General features: G+C 38.2%; 2 protein-coding genes across 2 annotated transcripts; both read right to left on the bottom strand.

Annotated features, from left to right (window-relative positions):
• Nucleotides 1–2933: 2933 nt before the first annotated feature.
• LOC113652566 (extracellular calcium-sensing receptor-like) lies at nt 2934–7479 on the bottom strand. Its single transcript, XM_027161685.2, has 7 exons — nt 7452–7479; nt 5860–6013; nt 5448–5739; nt 4497–5312; nt 4181–4408; nt 3967–4090; nt 2934–3841 (listed from the first exon to the last, which is right to left on the bottom strand). Exons 2-7 carry the CDS (start codon nt 5949–5951, stop codon nt 2934–2936), a joined length of 2460 nt encoding a protein of 819 aa, XP_027017486.2. The 5' UTR covers nt 5952–6013; nt 7452–7479.
• A 2722-nt stretch (nt 7480–10201) lies between these two features.
• On the bottom strand, nt 10202–13419 carry LOC113652565 (extracellular calcium-sensing receptor-like). Its single transcript, XM_047822817.1, has 6 exons — nt 13220–13419; nt 12805–13096; nt 11874–12654; nt 11534–11757; nt 11278–11401; nt 10202–11115 (listed from the first exon to the last, which is right to left on the bottom strand). Exons 1-6 carry the CDS (start codon nt 13417–13419, stop codon nt 10202–10204), a joined length of 2535 nt encoding a protein of 844 aa, XP_047678773.1.
• Between the last annotated feature and the right edge of the window lie 4681 nt (nt 13420–18100).

The raw sequence follows: 18100 nt of genomic DNA, 5'->3' as shown, positions 1-18100 counted from the left end.
TTTATTTGATTGTGTTATATTCTATTACAGGCTACAGCTGAATAGCACAGAAACTGCACTTGTTAAAGTTACAAACGACTTGTTCTTAGCTTCGGACCAAGACTGTATGTCACTATTAGTTCTAATTGACCTTAGTGCTGCATTTGACACTATAGACCACAACATTCTTCTAGATCGCTTACAAAATTACACAGGTATTCATGGTCAGGCTTTAAGTTGGTTTAGATCCTACCTGTCTGATCGATACCATTTTGTAGAATTAAATGGCGAATCCTCCAGTTTATTACCAGTTAATAATGGGGTTATCAAGGATCAGTTCTAGGACCTCTGCTTTTCTCTATATACATGCTTCCATTAGGGAACCTTATTAGAAGACATGGGATTAGTTTCCATTGTTATGCTGATGACACACAGTTATATATCTCATCAAAACCAGATGAAATAGCCACAGTGTCCAAATTAACTCAGTGCCTTAGAGAGATAAAAGACTGGATGAGCTGCAACTTTCTATTGTTAAATTCCGATAAGACAGAAATACTACTCATAGGTCCAAAAACCAGTGCACAGAAACTCTCACAACTTAACTCCCATTTAGAGGGATGTACTGTTACTAGTAGCTTGACAGTGAAAGACCTCGGTGTTATATTAGACAGCAACTTGTCTTTTAAAAATCATATCGCTCATACTACCAAAACAGCGTTCTTCCACCTTAGAAATATTGCCAAGCATCCTGTGAAACATCCTGTCTGTCTCTGATGCTGAGAAGCTAGTTCATGCCTTCATGACCTCTAGACTGGACTATTGTAATGCATTACTAGGTGGTTGTCCTGCATCTTTAATAAATAGGTTACAGTTAGGTCCAAAATGCAGCTGCCAGAGTTCTCACTAGGACAAGAATGTATGACCATATAACCCCAATTTTATCATCTCTACACTGGCTAGCTGTTAAGTTTAGAATTGATTACAAACTGCTGGTACTTACGTATAAGGCTCTTAATGGTTTAGCTCCCATGTATCTAACTAGTCTTCTAACACGTTACAATCCTTCACGCTCTCTGAGATCACAAAACTCAGGACTACTGCTAGTTCCCAGAATATCTAAGTCTACTAAAGGTGGTAGAGCGTTTTCTTATCTAGCTCCCAAACTTTGGAATAGTCTTCCTGATAGTGTTCGGGGCTCAGACACACTTTCCCAGTTTAAATGTAAAACTCATCTCTTTAGTCAGGCGTACACATAATACATCCTATAGTATCATGCACTAGTACATCAGACCTGCACATTTTTATGAACAGCAGATATGTTAATCCCTTTCCACTGCTTCTCTCTTTGTACCCATCCCGAGGCATCCAGACACTGTACCAGCTCCCAACGTCCTCTGTGGGGCGAAGCCTTTGGACGTCCACTGAGCCGAGGCCGACTCTAAGAATCCTGAGACATCACCAGTTAGACTCTGTGATACTAAGGAGATCCAATGTCCATGATCCTTACACCAATACATTTAACTGTCTGTATATTACAATCACACCCCAGTGTCCCCCATATGAGGATGGGTTCCCCCTTGAGTCCGGTTCCTCTCAAGGTTTCTTCCTTTACCAATTTAAGGGAGTTTTTCCTTGCCACTGCTGCCTGAGTCACCTCAGACTTGCTCATAGGGGAATAAATACATATACATTGTGAACTATATATATGTAATAATAATCTAGAATTTTTATTCTGTTAATTCTTATTTCTTTTATTATTCGTTATTTCCTTTATCATTAATTATGTTTACCTTCTGCTCTATGTTTATGTTCTGTAAAGCTGCTTTGAGACAATGTCTACTGTAAAAAGCGCTAAACAAATAAACTTGAATTGAATGAATGTATATTTTAACAACACAAATCTATAAGTCATAGATGCCTTAGACAATTCCTTTTGTTTATATTCTGTTCATCTGCTTTTGTTTATTTTGTGTTCTTGTGTATGTTTGCCCTGCCCAAGACGTATCCTGTTCTTGCCTCTGCAAACCTGTTTCTTATGTTTCTCTAATTATCTCTACCATTTATACCTGCTGTCTTGTGTGTTTTTTGTTTTGTTTTGTTTTGTTATTGATGAGTCATTGTCAGTTATTAACTGGATTTGTCCTGTTTTATGTTTTTGGTATTCAGTTTCTGTTTTGCTGTCTCCTATATTTTGTTGCTTATTTTTTTCCCTAGTGTCTGTTTTTACTGTTATTTTCTTAATAAAACTCTGTTTGCCTTCTATCCTTGCATTTGCGTGTGAATTCACCCCTGGCATTCACTAAATTCCAGGGATTTCATTACCACAGCGTAAAGTGGGCGTGTTCTTGGAAGTCTTGTAAAAACGCCCTCTTTCAATAAAAAAAGAGCATTCCCACGATGAATAATGAAGGACAAAACATTTATACAGGTAGATTTTATATTTTATATCTATTATGTTTTATTATCTTACAGTTAAGCTATTTTCAAAAACAAATAAACAACCAAAAACTACGGTTAGGTTTAGATTATCAAATAGGCCACGCCTGCCCGATGACACAATATCTGTTACACTGTTCTGAAACCCCTGGAAAAAAGTGCATCCCATTCACCCACACCTAATGGGACAGAGTCCAGCTGCTGAGTTTGTCGTTACATTTTGCCAATTTTCCTTATAGTAATGTTACTCCAAAAGGAGAGATAAACAGTCGTTTACACTGCATGGGGAGATTTACTTTTATTAATGATTTTATTGCCTTTGACAACACACTTACAAATGTGTGTGGAGTGTGTTTCTTAAGAGAGGTAAAATATATGTACACCTATAAATATATGTGAAATCATGACACCAAAATTCTTGCACTAACCATATGTAAATTGTACTGCAGTCAGATAATTATTTTTATTATTGTCAACAGATATTTTTGTATAGATGAAAATCTGGACAGCTTAATTCAATTCACAGGTGCTTTACCCATCATTTGCTTCTTAGTATTCTTCTCTGGTTTCAGTATTATTATATAACATTTTGGAACAAATATGCAGAATAGTAAACCAAAGCTTGATGCTAAAATAGCAAATATCTCTACAGCTACAGTGAATTTTCCAGGAGAGCTGACATAAGCAGGAATAAATGTGATCCAAACTGCACAGAATATGAGCATGCTGAATGTGATGAATTTGGCTTCATTGAAATTGTCAGGCAACTTCCGGGCCAGAAAAGCCAAGATAAAACACAAAAGAGCCAAAAGTCCTATATAACCCAGAACAGCCCAGAAACCTATAACTGAGCCTACATGACATTCTAATATAATCTTTTCTTTGTAGTAGTTCATATTTTTGTATGGAAAAGGAGGAGATATTGTTAACCAAAGTACACAAATAATGACCTGTACAAGAGTGAAGGCAAGTACACTGAGTCTCTGCTGTGGAGGCCCAAACCATTTCATGACATTACTGCCTGGAAGTGTAGCCCTGAAGGCCATTAGCACCACTACAGTTTTCCCCAGAACACAGGAGATACAGAGGACAAAGGTGATCCCAAACGCTGTGTGGCGCAGCATACAGGACCACTCAGAGGGCTGACCAATGAAAGTAAGTGAACAGAGAAAACACAGAGTCAGAGAAAACAGCAGCAAGAAGCTCAGCTCAGAGTTGTTTGCTCTAACAATTGGTGTGTCCTTGTGTTTGAAGAAAATTACAGCAATAGAGATGGTGAACAAAACTCCTAACAAAGAAAATGATACAAGAATGATTCCCATTAACTCCTCATATGACAGGAATTCCACCAACTTTAAGACACAGGTATCTTTCATGTCATTAGACCACAGTTCAGTAGGGCACTTGATGCAAGATATAGAATCTAAAGAAAAATAAAATCACTTTAGGAAGTTACATTGAATTATATTTTGTTTATTAGTCTAAGAAAGTTTTTAATCCTTCAATGGCTTGTGTACATTACTAACACAAAACACTTTTTCATTATACCTGTTATGTTACTGATTTCCCCATCTGCACATGGTATACAATCAAAGCAGCAGATTGGCCTTCCTTTCTGCACAGCCTTCCTGAAGCCCGGGGTACAACTGTTACTGCACACAGAGACTGGCACCTGAAAATCATTTATATTGTGTACTTTTAATAATACATCTCTACAATTATTATTGTACATATTATTATTATTTATATAGCTGTTACATACCTGTGGTTTGTTGTGTGCCCAGACTATACTGTTGTTGTTAAACAACAGCTGAAGGTGTGTTTGCAGAGAGGCATCATAGAAGCCCACTTTAACAAATACTGTTTTACCATCTTTACCTTGCTGCCAGTTCAGCACATCATAGCGTGCTGCTGGGTCTCCATTCTCATCAAAGAATACATCCTCTCCTGTTGTAGTAATGAAACGAATTTTCTTCAACTCATTCACTATCTAAAGGAAGAGTTGCATACTCAGTTATGAATTTTTTATAAATTTACATAAATTTTTCTTTTTACTGAGTCTATTTTGTTACACTTACCTTCAAGGGTTGCTGGTAATCTGCTTGTTTTGTACATGCAATTGCACCTTCTTGTCCTTTTTCCTTCTCTGAACAGCCATAACTGTTATGTAGGGCATATGCCACAGCATACACAGCCTTATAAACATTATTTGCAATTCGTAAGTCTGAAACATCTGTATAAACATTTGGAACTTGAGTGAGGCTTTCATTGCCTTTGCACAACTTTTTCATGTCAACATTTTCTTGCGTTAGATATTTACATTGAAATATGGTCTCGAAAACCTCTTTGTATAGACTTACATCAGAAGCTGGATTAAGCTTAGTCAGAAATGACCCTAGGCCATTGATACTAACTTTGGGGATGGCAAATCCCACAGACCCCTTCAGAATATGTTGCCATTCATCATTGGCAGTGTTTACATCGGAGATCCAGGACTCACTTCCAATCCACTGAAACCCAGTCATGTTCTGCAAGACCATTTCTCTCAGAAGAAAAGGAAAGTCAGAGTATGCAACAAATGCTACAATCACTTTGGAGGTTGAAGACTTAATAATCTCAACTACATTAAGAATTTTGTCTCTGGAGTCTGTCTTAAAAAATGCTTTGGAATACTCAATACAGATTCCCTCTTCTTTGGCAGCACTGATAAATGCACTTATGCCATTATTCCCATAGTCATTATCACTGCACAAGGCCCCAACCCAGGTCCATCCAAAATGTTTGACGAGCTTTGCCAAAGCTCTGCTCTGATAGTAATCACTGGGAATTGTTCTGAAGAAAGATGGGTGTTTTTTTCTGTCACTTAAACATGCACATGATGCAAAGTGACTAACCTGTAATAAATGTATTTGGTTTAAATATAAACTGTACATAATACAATTTCATATGTTTTAATTTCATTAGAATCAATACAAATGCAAATTTGATTTCAGTGAAATGCATGTTTACAAATTGAAATTAAGATTTACCACAGGAATCTGCAAAGGTCCCACTGTAGTAGAGATGGCAATAGTGGGGCTAGATGATGTTTGCCCTATAATTGCTTGAACAGTGTCAGGTTTGGAGCATTGCACTGAAGTTGTATTTTCTCCATGACCATTGACTAGGGACAAGGCAGCTCTTGTGGTCATTTCAACTGATCCACATGTATCATAAATTTTATAACCCAAATTGATGCCAGGCAGAATATCACTTCTGTTGTTGATTTCTTCAATTGCGAATACCATTGTTTGTGCACTTTGAAATTCTCTAAGGTTCAAACTTTGGAACAAAGTCACAATATAAATCAAAATAATTAAAAAAAGTTACAATGCAAATAATTAAGAAATATGCTTTTAACACAACTTCATTAATTTTGAAATTCTCATAATGCACACTCACCTTATGCATTCTCCTTTCTTGGGCCCTGATGTGAATGTTTGTGCTGGCTGCTCCCATTTGTTGTGGAAGGAAAAAATCCCACCAATCAGCATATGCCCATCTTTACTGAGTTGAGGAGGATTGGGCAGTCCTTGGATGCTGCATGGAGGATCAGCTGCTCTCACCTGAGTGAACAGAAGCCATGTGTGCAAGAAACTCATTCTCATCCCTCCCAAACCACCTAGACCTCTAGGTTATATAATCCTTTTTAAATCCCCCAATACCTACGGGTACACGTCAAGGTGTAGTGATTACTTATGCATATGTACTAGCTCATTAATTTGCATTTGCAATTTGCATATCTTCTAAAGTCCCCCTGTAATATTCCAATTGATCCTGTACATAGATTTGTATTGAATTGATGGTCACAGTAGGACATGCCTCAAATTGTGCATAGTCACAGGCAAACAATAACTATCTACAACTTTATATATTCAGTGCATTCAGAAACTATTCAAACCCTTTCATTTTTTTCTTATTAATCAACATCAAAATGTTTGCAAATGCTTGAAAAAGGTAAAACTGAAAAATCACATATACATAAGTATTCAGATCTTTTGCAGCAACAATAAAGTTCAAATGCACTGAAGTTGTATTTTCTCTATGCCCATTGACTAAAGATAAGGCCTTTCTTGTGACCACATCAAATATTCCATTGAGGAAGAATATCACTTCTGTTGTTGATTTTCTGAATTACAAATACCATTCATTCTGCACTTTGATATGTAATTTGAGTTCGATCGCAGAAATTTGCGTTCAAGACCAGAAATTGATCTGAAAATAGAATCCACAGAGATCATAAACAAATAAATGGTTCTCAGGATTCACTATATGCTCAAAAGTAGGATCTTAGCTGCATCATATTAGGAATTGTGTGTCTCCTTGGAGTTCACAAAACAGTCGCTAAGGGAATCTTTCATATGAATGTTACTTTATGGACAAAGGCCAACCATCTATCTTTGATCCCTGACCTAATGTGTTCTTTGTGAAAGAGAAATATTGTGACAGTTTCCTGCAGGGGAGCTGCAGACGGAGGTCTTTGGTGGACAGCCAGACCAAGTCTGCGGGCCTATAAGATGGGGCCTCCAGCCTCTGTACATCTGCATGCCCCGAGTCTCTCTCAAAGCCCTGTGCAATTATGTGCCATCTCCCATGTCCTGACACTCTCCTGGAACCAGTGGTCCACCGTGGGCACTATGGAAAGTTCATCGGACCAGGGAAACGGTGGGGGTTGAAACCCCAACAGGCACTGGAAAGGTTTGAGTCTGGTGGTGTTCTGGCGCAATGAGTTCTGCGCATATTCGGCCCATGGCAGAAATCGGCTCCACTCCAACTGGTCCTGATGGCAATACGTCCTCAAGTATCTCCCCAGCTCCTGTATCTTTCGCTCAGTCTGGCCAATAGATTTTCGGGTGGTACCTGGACGACAGATTGACCGTGACTCCCAGTAGCCGGAAGAACGCCCTCCAGACTGAAGTTGCCGAAGACATGTTGGAAGTGGGCTTCTGCTGTTTATAGAGCCGTGGGGAGGCCTCGGAGTGGGAAGAAGCGGCAGGCCTTGGAGAATCGATCCACGACCACATGGACACAGGTAAATCCTTCCGACCGTGGTAGATCCGTCACAAAATCGATGTCGATGTGCGACCACTGCCGTTGGGGAGTAGGCAGAGGGATGAGTTTGCCCACAGTTAAGTGTCGGGGAGTCTTGGAGATGACACAGATGTTACAGCCCTGGACGAAGTCCGCCACTGTGTTATTCATCCCCGGCGACCAGTATCGCCTCTGAGCTAGGTGTAACGTCTGCCTTCTACTCGTATGTCCAGAGCCGGGGGCTTTGTAAATCGCCCTCAGTAAGGCCTGTCGACACTCCTGTGGAACGAAGAAACAAGAGATAAATATTGCTTTGCCTCTATGTCCTGATCAAATCATACCAAAACTGAAATTTTGCAGCATTTCTAGAAGAGGAGCCCTAAGCATGTGCTGTCTCTTTCAATAGACATCTGAATGGGGAGGCTAAAAGAGTCTTTGATATCCCGGCAGTCCCAGTCCCTGCTTTTTAGTGGTCAGATGGGTTGGTTATACACGACCTCAATTTTCATCTCTTGTGGCATCAGCAAACCCTGGCCAATGTGGTATTCCAGGTAGTTTGCCTTGGTCAGCCACAGATAGCACTTCTTCAGATTGGATGTGACCCTGCCTTCCGGAGAGGCCCCTAGAACCCCCCACCCCCAATGGTGGAGTTATTCACAATGTTGTCTAGATAGGCTTTAGTGTATGGATGATGGGGCCACACAAATATGTCGGGAACATTGTGAGCACCCTGTGCAGCCCAAACAGAGGATCCTGACATTGCCAATGTGCACATCTCCAGCACCACCACAGTCCACTGCTGTTAACTCTGCTGATTCACGACTGTATAGCAATGCATAGCTAGTACCACATCATCAAGTTTGCTGATGACACGAACATGGTCATGATGAGTTAGCATACAGAGAGCTACATCAGTACAAAAGCACATTCGTACCCATTAGTGTCATAACACATGCTGCATCTGCAAAACCAACAGCATTGTGTATGACCCCACACACCTGTCACACACACTGAACACTGTGAACTACAATGGACTCTATGTAATAACCTTATTATCCAGGAAATCAGGATATTTTGTTTGTCTTTTATTCATGAAAAAGTATTTTATTTCACTATACTAATGCATTAAGTCATTTCATGTTTTTATTACATTATAAATAATTACATAATTTCATGTTTTTTTTTTGTATAAAGTTAAGAACCGATATATATATATATATATATATATATATATATATATATATATATATATATATATATATATATATATATATATATATAAGACCGGAAGCGTAAAAGACGCGAGAAGGACAATCGAAAAAGCGTGAAGTACTGAACATGTGATGCCGATGGCTGTGTCCAGGAAAATACTGTAGTTAGAAAAAGGGCTTGGAGATGCATTTCAGCAAGCTTGGAAAAATGTTCCTTGATTCAGTGGACCTCAGAGGAGTTTGTGGATTACCTTCACTGAGAGGGAGTGAGCTGAATTGTGTTTCCAAAAACTGAGCTGAGAGGGCTAAGCTAAAGTTAGCACTGCCATGTCTGTGGTAATTACCTAAGGAGAGCCGAACAGGAGGAGAGACGGTGTTGCCACCGGAGATTCAGCACTCACCTTTGAGGCCAACTGTGTGCACATCTTCATTGCTCCTTAAACCGTAAGGACAAGGGATTTGTCATCCTAAATGTCCCTATCAATCCTATATTAGAGCCTGAATTTAGTGTCTAGAATGCATGCCAGTTGGAAAAGAATGAGTGACATTGAGTCTTCAGTCCTTTAACCCTCTTTCTTTAACTCTTTTGTGTGAGACACAGCAATCAATAACTATGCGTTATCTCTTTTGGAGTGCTTGGAACCATCCCTTATTTTTGATTGAGGTGTACAGCATGATAACCCAGGCATTCCAATGCCTTTCCTTCTGCACTTCCATATTACATTTGTCAATGATACATATTTGATAATCATACTTGTTACTTATAGTCCCTATTCACATCTTACAAAAGTGCTTGACCTACTGATCAGGTGCTCATATTATGGTCTGGAAATTGTTCAGAAGGCACTTATGAATAATAGATATAATGTGAGATGTATGTAAACATATGTGAGATTAATGTAAAAAAGCTGATGAGTAATAATTTGATTTGTGCTAGTTTATTACAGGGTACTAACATTAAATGCTAACAAAAAAAAACAAAACAAAACAGATTTCGGGAAAATGTTTGCACAGAGTTAACCTGCTAAGTTTGTCACATATATTTTGCATTTGGCCAAATTTCCATACTGTAATATTACACGACAAAGATAGAAAAACTGTCCCTTGCACTGCTTGGGTACTGTACATTTACTTTTATTGATGATAAGCCTTTGACATTGTACTGAGATGTGTGTGGAGTGTTTCTAAAGATATATTCTATTGGACAGATTACAGAAAATGACTTAAAAAAACCTACTATTTTTTCAGATATTATTTTTGAGGGCAAATGGCCACAAAATATGTGAAAACATTCATTGATTGATTGTCACCATATTTCTTTCACTAACTGCTAACCATATATAAATAGTTCTGCAAAGTCAGTTAAAATATTCCATTTTATGTACCACAGTTACTGAAGTACTGAAGTTAATATTTTTAAAGCTTTAGTTTAAATTAAGTAATATATGTAAAGAACATGTATTAATATAATCAGATATTTTTATTGGTGAAGATTTGGAAAGTTAAAATTCTTTCAGAAATGCTTTAGCCATCATTTGCTTCTTTGTATTCTTTCCTGGTTTCAGTATGATTATATAACACTTTGGAAGAAATATGCAGAATAATAAACCAAAGCTTGATGCTAAAATAGCAAATATCTCTACAGCTACAGTGAATTTTCCAGGAGAGCTGACATAAGCAGGAATAAATGTGATCCAAACTGCACAGAATATGAGCATGCTAAATGTGATGAATTTGGCTTCATTGAAGTTGTCAGGCAACTTCCGGGCCAGAAAAGCCAAGATAAAACATAAAAGAGCCAAAAGTCCTATATAACCCAGCACAGCCCAGAAACCTATAACTGAGCCTACATGACATTCTAATATAATCTTTTCCTTGTAATAGTTCATATTTTTATAGGGGAAAGGAGGAGATATTGTTAACCAAAGTACACAAATAATGACCTGTAAAAGAGTGAAGGCGAGTACACTGAGTGTCTGCTGTAGAGGCCCAAACCATTTCATGACATTACTGCCTGGAAGTGTAGCCCTGAAGGCCATTAACACCACTACAGTTTTCCCCAAAACACATGAGATACAGAGGACAAAGGTGATTCCAAATGCTGTGTGACGCAGCATACAGGACCAATCAGAGGGCTGACCAATGAATGTGACTGAACAGAGGAAACACAGAGTCAGAGAAAAGAGCAGCAAAAAGCTCAGCTCAGAATTATTTGCTCTAACAATTGGTGTGTCCTTGTGTTTAAAGAAAGTTACAGCAACGCAGACAGTGAACAAAGCTCCTAACAAAGAAAATGATACAAGAATGATTCCCATTATTTCCTCAAATGACAGGAATTCCACCAACTTTAAGACACAGTCATCCTTCCTTCCATTAGACCACAGTTCAGGAGGGCACTTGATGCAAGATATAGAATCTAAAGAGAAACAATTGGTCATTTACATGCATATGGCATTGTGTATATATATATATATATATATATATATATATATATATATATATATATATATATATATATATATATATATGGGGGGGGGGGGTTCTGTAATCATTATTTAAAAAACACTATTCATTATACCTGTAATATTGCTGATTTCTCCCTCTGCACATGGTATACAGTCAAAACAGCAGATTGGCTTTCCTTTTTGTACAGCCTTCCTGGTACCTGGCGGACAACTTGGACTACACACAGAGACTGGCACCTGCAAAACATTAAGTGTAAATAATTATAAGTTTTTTTCTGAAACAATTCTATATTGCATTTCAGTAACAACAAGGTGATGTATTAATTAATACACCATACAAAATCTATATTCATAGAAACTGTTATTTACCTCTGCTTTGTTGTGTGCCCAGACTATACTTTTGTTGTTAATTGACAGCTGAAGGTGTGTTTGCAGAGAGGCATCATAGAAGCCAACTTTAACAAATACTGTTTTACCATCGTTACCTTGCTGCCAGTTCAGCACATCATAACGTGCTGCTGGGTCTCCATTTTTATCAAAGAATACGTCCTCTCCTGTTGTAGTCGTGAAACGGATTTTCTTCAACTCATTTACTATCTAAAGGAACCAGTGCATACTTTTAAGTTATTTGTACAAGTAAAAATATTTTCACAAGTTTATTTTGTTACACTTACCTTCCATGGTTGCTGGTTATCTACTAGGATTGTACACACATTAGCACCTTCTGGTCCACTGTCTATCTCTGAACATCCATAACTGTTATGTAGGGCATAAGCCACAGCATACACAGCCTTGTAAACATTATTTGCAACTCGCAAGTCTGATACATCTGTATAAATGTTTTGAACATGACTAAGGCTTTCATTGCCCTTGCACAATCGTTTAAGCTCAGTATTGTCTTCTGTGGGAAACTTACAATCAAATATGGTCTCCCATAACTCTTTGTAAACAGCTACATCAGACATTGGATTAAGCTTACTCAGAAAAGACCCTAGGCCATTGATTTTCATGTTTGGGATAGCAAAACCCACAGAACCTTTCAGGATATGTTGCCATTCAGCTTTGGAAGCATTTAAATCGGAGATCCAGGACTCACTTCCAATCCACTGAAACCCAGTCATGTTCTGCAAGACCATTTCCCTCAGAAGAAAACCAAAGTCAGAGTATGAAACAAAAGCTACAATCACTTTGGAGGTTGAAGCCTTGATCATTTCGACTACATTGAGAATTTTGTCTCTGGAATCTGTCTTAAAAAATGCTTTGGAATACTCAATACAGATTCCCTCTTCTTTGGCAGCACTGATAAATGCACTTATGCCATTATTCCCATAGTCATTATCACTGCACAAGGCCCCCACCCAGGTCCATCCAAAATGTTTGACGAGCTTTGCTAAAGCTCTGCTTTGATAGTAATCACTTGGAATCGTTCTGAAGAAAGATGGGTGTTTTTTTTTGTCACTTAGGCATGCACATGATGCAAAATGACTAACCTGTAATAAATGTATTTGGTTTAAATATAAACTGTAAATAATACAACTTGGTATGTTTCTATTTCATGAGAATCTTTACAAATTTCCTACATAATATGCAATGCAAATTTAATTTCAGTGTAATGGATGTTTATAATTTAAAAGATTTACCACAGGAATATTCAAAGGTCCCACTGTAGTAGAGATGGCAATAGTCGGGGTAGATGATGATTGTCCTATAATTGCTTGAACAGTGTCAGGTTTGGAACAGTGCACTGAAGTTGTATTTTCTCCATGACCATTGACTAGGGACAAGGCAGCTCTTGTGGTCATTTCAACTGATCCACATACATCATAGATTTTATAACCTAAATTGATGCCAGGAAGAATATCACTTCTTTTGTTGATTTCTTCAATTGCAAATACCATTGTTTGTGCACTTTGAAATTCTCTAAGGTTAAAACTTTGGAACAAAGTCACAATATAAATCAAAATAATTTTTTAAAAAAGTTACAATGCAAATAATTAAGAAATATGCTTTTAACACAACTTCATTCATTTTGATATTCTCGTAATGCACACTCACCTTATGCATTCTCCTTTCTTGGGCCTTGATGTGAATGTTTGTGTTGGCTGCTCCCTTTTGTCGTGGAAGGAAAACATCCCACCAATCAGCATATGCCCATCTTTACTGAGTTGAGGAGGATTGGGCAGTCCTTGGATGCTGCAGGGAGGATCAGTTGCTCTCACCTGAGTGAACAGAAGCCATGTGTGCAAGAAACTCATTCTCATCCCTCCCAAACCACCTAGAACTCTAGGTTATATAATCCTTTTTAAATCCCCCAATACCTACGGGTACACGTCAAGGTGTAGTGATTACTTATGCATATGTACTAGCTCATAAATTTGCATTTTGTATTATATCTTCTAAAATCCCCCTGTAATATTCCAATTGATTCTGTACATAGATTTGTATTGAATTGGTGGTTAGAGTAGGACATGACTCAAATTGTACATAGACACAGGCAAACAAAAAATACATAAGTATTCAAATCCTTTTGCAACAACAATAAAGTTCAAATGCACTGAAGTTGTATTTTCACTATGCCCATTGACTAAGGATAAGGCCTTTCTTGTGGCCACATCAGATATTCCAGTGAGGAAGAATATCACTTCTGTTTTTCTGAATTACAAATACCATTCATTCTGCACTTTGATATGTAATTTGTGTTCGATCATACACCAGAAATTGATCTGAAAATAGAATCCACAGAGATCATAAACAAATAGATGGTTCTCAGGATTCACTTAGTAGGATCTTAGCTGCATCATATTAGGAATTGTATGCCTCCTTGGAGTTCACAAAACAGTCGCTAGGGGAATCTTTCATATGAATGTTACTTTTTGAACAAAGGCCAACCATCTATCTTTGATCCATGTCCTAATGTGTTCTTTGTGAAAGAGAAATATTGTGACATTCAAGTTAATTGCTGTATATTATTTCAACATAAGAAGGAAACTTGTGAATCTGATCACTTAGCATAAAAAGTGAAAAGCATATGAGGTATGACAATCAAGTATCATTTTCTATTAATGCCTTCATGGAGATTATCAAGAAGGAATTAAAGATAGACAACAAACAACAGTTGAATAGCTCCTTCACTGTTCAAGTTTCCACAATGGCTTCTCAATAACAGACCATAAGCAGTAAAATCAATGAAGTCTCTTGTTCATAACTTTCAAAAGAAACCAGAACAAAACAGCTTTGTGGAAATAAAAAGTTAATTGAACCTGCTCCTTGTCTTAGCAAGGGAGAGAAGTGTTGATATTCACCCCATTTGGAGTTTACCCAGATAGCAATTACATTTGGGCCACATGTGGGTATTATCTGGCACATATGGCCTAGATGTGGCGTGGCTATACAGATATGGGCCAAATTGTGGCCATATTTGTTTTGCCATAACTTTAAAATCGGCGGGAAATGCTCTCTTGGTTCACAACTCATTTTGAGGTATATGGCCCAGATAACAATGAACACATGAGAACCATATGTGGTTGAGCTATGGCACACAGTGAGAAACATGGACTTGTGGTAAACCTTTGGCTTATACGTGGAAAAACACAGGAATCCTGAAATCAAGTGCGGCAGACATCCTCCGTTCCACACCTCAGGTTGCTATGCATCTTCACTCCTATTGGTGGAGTGAGACTATGGCGGGAATGTGACTGAGACTCGGGCAGTGGGCGGCATTTCTGCTTTCCTCACGACTGTGTTAGCTACGTTCAGGTAAGTGATTGGCACTTTACAGTCATATAATTGAAATATGCAGCATTATGTGTCAATATGTCATGTTATTAAGTGTTTAGTTATTAGTTTAATTGAGGAAGGGGTCAAATTAGCTAATATTTTCCTCAGTTTAACAATACAGTTTAATGTACGCTAGGGCTCCGCTGGTTTGGCGTTTTAAATTCCGATGTTTTTGGCTATAAATCAACAGTACTTAAGTAAAGTTGGCCGCATATTCACAGGTTGGAGTTTCCCAAGTCAATAACTCCTGAGCTAAACGCTGATACTACACAAATAACACCTCTTTTCTATCGTAGTAATGTAGAGAGGCAGCTACAACCCAATTTTCCTCAAAATCAGCTTTCCTCCGCGGTGGACAAAATACATGTGCGAACCAAGGGACTGTCTGCAAAGTGCAAAACCCGAAAAGCGAATACTAAAAACAGTCAACTTGGGAGGAATGTCTTTTTGTACAATTCATGTTTTTTTTATATGAAAATATTTCCTCCAAGTAAGTGTTGTAGTATAACTATCAGGACATCAGTGATGTGTGAGCTGAATTTGGTGACAGTACAGTATTCGCTTTTCGGGATTTGCACTTTGCAGACGGTCCCTTGGAATCTCTCTCATGCACTGAAAGTCATGCATGTCTTTTTTAAAGCAGAATACATCCAGTGTAAATTTTAACCAGTTGGTGAAAAGGTATTCTAAAAATATATTCTAAAAACAAAATCTAAATAATTTGTCATAAGAAATTATGGTATTATTATGGCCAACATATTGGAAAATACAATTTGCAATTCCTTTCGAAAATATACTGGAAATTTTTTTTTTGATCAATCAGAGGTGGTTAATTATTGCAATTAAAATATTAAAGGATAAAATTTATATTAAATGATTTTTTCACCCATTATCCTCCAGCTCTAACTTCCATATTGTATTGTTGCTAGCATTATTTAAATTCATCTTTATTGCAGAGACCGAGAGGGGGGTAGCAGGGAGCGAATGAAGAAACACGAGGCCCAAAAAAACACTGCTGATCTGATTTTTTTTGGATTTTTTTTACTGTGATTTTTATTACTCTGAGTTGAATACATTCTTAAATATATTCTTATGTTTACTCTTAAAGCTGTAATTATTTAAACACTTGTTTTGAAGTAAATTGTTTTGAGTACATTTGTTGTTGAGTGTTTCATTTACCTTTAAGTTAATAAGACTTTTACATACTGTCAGCTGCATGTTTGGCACATATGGGCCAATAGATTTTAACAGAACTCAACCATACTAAAATTGCATATAAGGCTCATATTTGGGCCACATTAAATTGTATTATTTGTCTCATGTTTGGTGGAGTTATGGCACTCCTTTGGTTCAGTTCTTTCAAAGAAGAGGTGTTCCATATTTGGGCCACATAAAATTACATTTGGCTCATGTTTGGTGGACTTGTGGCACTGCTTTGGTTCAGTTTTGGCAAAGAAGAGGTGTGCCATATTTGGGCCACATAAATTACATTTGGCTCATGCTTGGTAAACTTATGGCACTGCATTGGTCCAGTTTTGACAAAGAAGAGGTGTGCCATATTTGGGCCACATAAATTACATTTGGCTCATGCTTGGTAAACTTATGGCTCTGCTTTGGTTCAGTTTTGGCAAAGGAGATGTGGGCCATATCTGGGCCGACAAACACAAACTAATCTGGGCCACAGCTCAGCTGTTTATCTGGCCCAAATCTGGGCCAAAGGAAATTTGCTGACTGGGTATTATCTTAAAAACAGGCACACAGTATCATAGATTTCTTTGACAGTAATGCATGTTTTAACAGCATTTCAATGAATTATGTTTTATTAACAGGGTCAGATTTCAATAACATGCTTGAACTGTTGTGCTTCTGCTAAGAAGCAGTGGCTTTCACATCAGTAAAAATGGCTATAGATCTGCTGAAGAGAACTCAAAGCATTCTCACAAATCAATATTGAGGATATACAAGAATAACGTCAACAGAAAAGAAATCTTGGAAGCCTTTCCTTCTAAGGATTACTGTATACAAAAATTTGGACCTTCAAGCAGACATTCTACCCATGCAAACATTTTGGGATCTTGATTAAGATCTTTTTACCTTCAAAGATCTGGACGATGCTAACCATTTACTTGACCACTACTAATATTCTCTTTGATCCACTAGGAATTGTACAGTAGCACCAGTCATTATTCAAGGCAAGTATATTCTCAGAAAACTTACAACCGAGAACTGTGACTGGGTTTTTTATTACCCAGAGAAAACATGGATTCAGTGAATAAAGTAATTATCAATGTCCATTTTTTTTCAATTGCCAGAAAAAAGAGACAGCACATGCTTAGGCCTCCCCTGCTAGAACTGCTGCAAAATACTGCTGCAGGACATAGAGATACTTTTGCTTTGCTTTGCCTCTATGTCCTGATCAAACCATACCAAAAATAAAGCTTCGCGTTAGTTCTGGCAGGCCACGTCGTCAAGCCTGCATCAGCTGTTAATCAGCTGTCCACGACGTGCACCAATCTGGTTACGACATCCGTATTACCCGACCATTTAAATTCCCATTCGTAGAGCCGTTCAGCGCTTCGTTGCTGCCGGGATCTAAACACGGCGGCTATTCAGAGTTCAAACTGCAAGCTGTCTCCCTTCGTGTTCGCGATCTGGAACTATAAGCGGTCGTGATTACTACCGGATACCCGAGCCGAAAGAAACGTTTGAATATGCTTTCAACTTACTGTTAGTCGATACGGCGTGTGCATTCGCTTTTAATGGCACGTTCGTTAAGCCGGAAGCAACCTTAGGGCTGGTGTGTTGTCCAGTCCGTTATGCCACACCTCATCATGCTACGCCTCACGTGCTATGCTACGTTACGCAGGCTAGGCTACGTCATTTCATGCTACGCTACGTTATGTCACGGCACGTCATTTCACGCTACGTCATGCTAGGCCACGCTATGTCATGCTAGGCTAGTGTATGCCTCGTGGTGTTAAGCTACGTCTTGCCATGCACACTTCGCCATGTTAAGCTATGTTTTGCACACATGTCAAAACGGGCCATGCCATGCAATGCTTGCTTTGCCATGTTACATTTTGCTACGTAATGCTATGCTTCGATACGCCTTGCTATGCTAGGTTATGCCATGCTACGCCATTCCCATCATGTTATGCC

This window comes from Tachysurus fulvidraco, chromosome 13 (genome assembly GCF_022655615.1).
Source record: "Tachysurus fulvidraco isolate hzauxx_2018 chromosome 13, HZAU_PFXX_2.0, whole genome shotgun sequence".
In the NCBI taxonomy this organism is placed as follows: domain Eukaryota; kingdom Metazoa; phylum Chordata; class Actinopteri; order Siluriformes; family Bagridae; genus Tachysurus; species Tachysurus fulvidraco.
Note: the sequence above shows the minus strand (reverse complement) of the source record. Positions and strands in the feature narration are given on the sequence as shown.

Excerpts from the sequence above, each read along its gene's own strand:
- LOC113652565 (XM_047822817.1), bottom strand. The coding sequence starts at position 13,419 with ATGAGTTTCTTGCACACATGGCTTCTGTTCACTCAGGTGAGAGCAACT. Across the intron at positions 12,655-12,804 it reads GACCTTTGAATATTCCTGTG|GTTAGTCATTTTGCATCATG; the intron begins GTAAATCTTTTA and ends CATTTATTACAG. Across the intron at positions 11,758-11,873 it reads ACCAGAAGGTGCTAATGTGT|TAAATGAGTTGAAGAAAATC; the intron begins GTACAATCCTAG and ends TCCTTTAGATAG.
- LOC113652566 (XM_027161685.2), bottom strand. The coding sequence starts at position 5,951 with ATGCTGATTGGTGGGATTTTTTCCTTCCACAACAAATGGGAGCAGCCA. Across the intron at positions 5,740-5,859 it reads AAGAAAGGAGAATGCATAAG|TTTGAACCTTAGAGAATTTC; the intron begins GTGAGTGTGCAT and ends TTTGTTCCAAAG. Across the intron at positions 4,091-4,180 it reads GGGCACACAACAAACCACAG|GTGCCAGTCTCTGTGTGCAG; the intron begins GTATGTAACAGC and ends AATGATTTTCAG.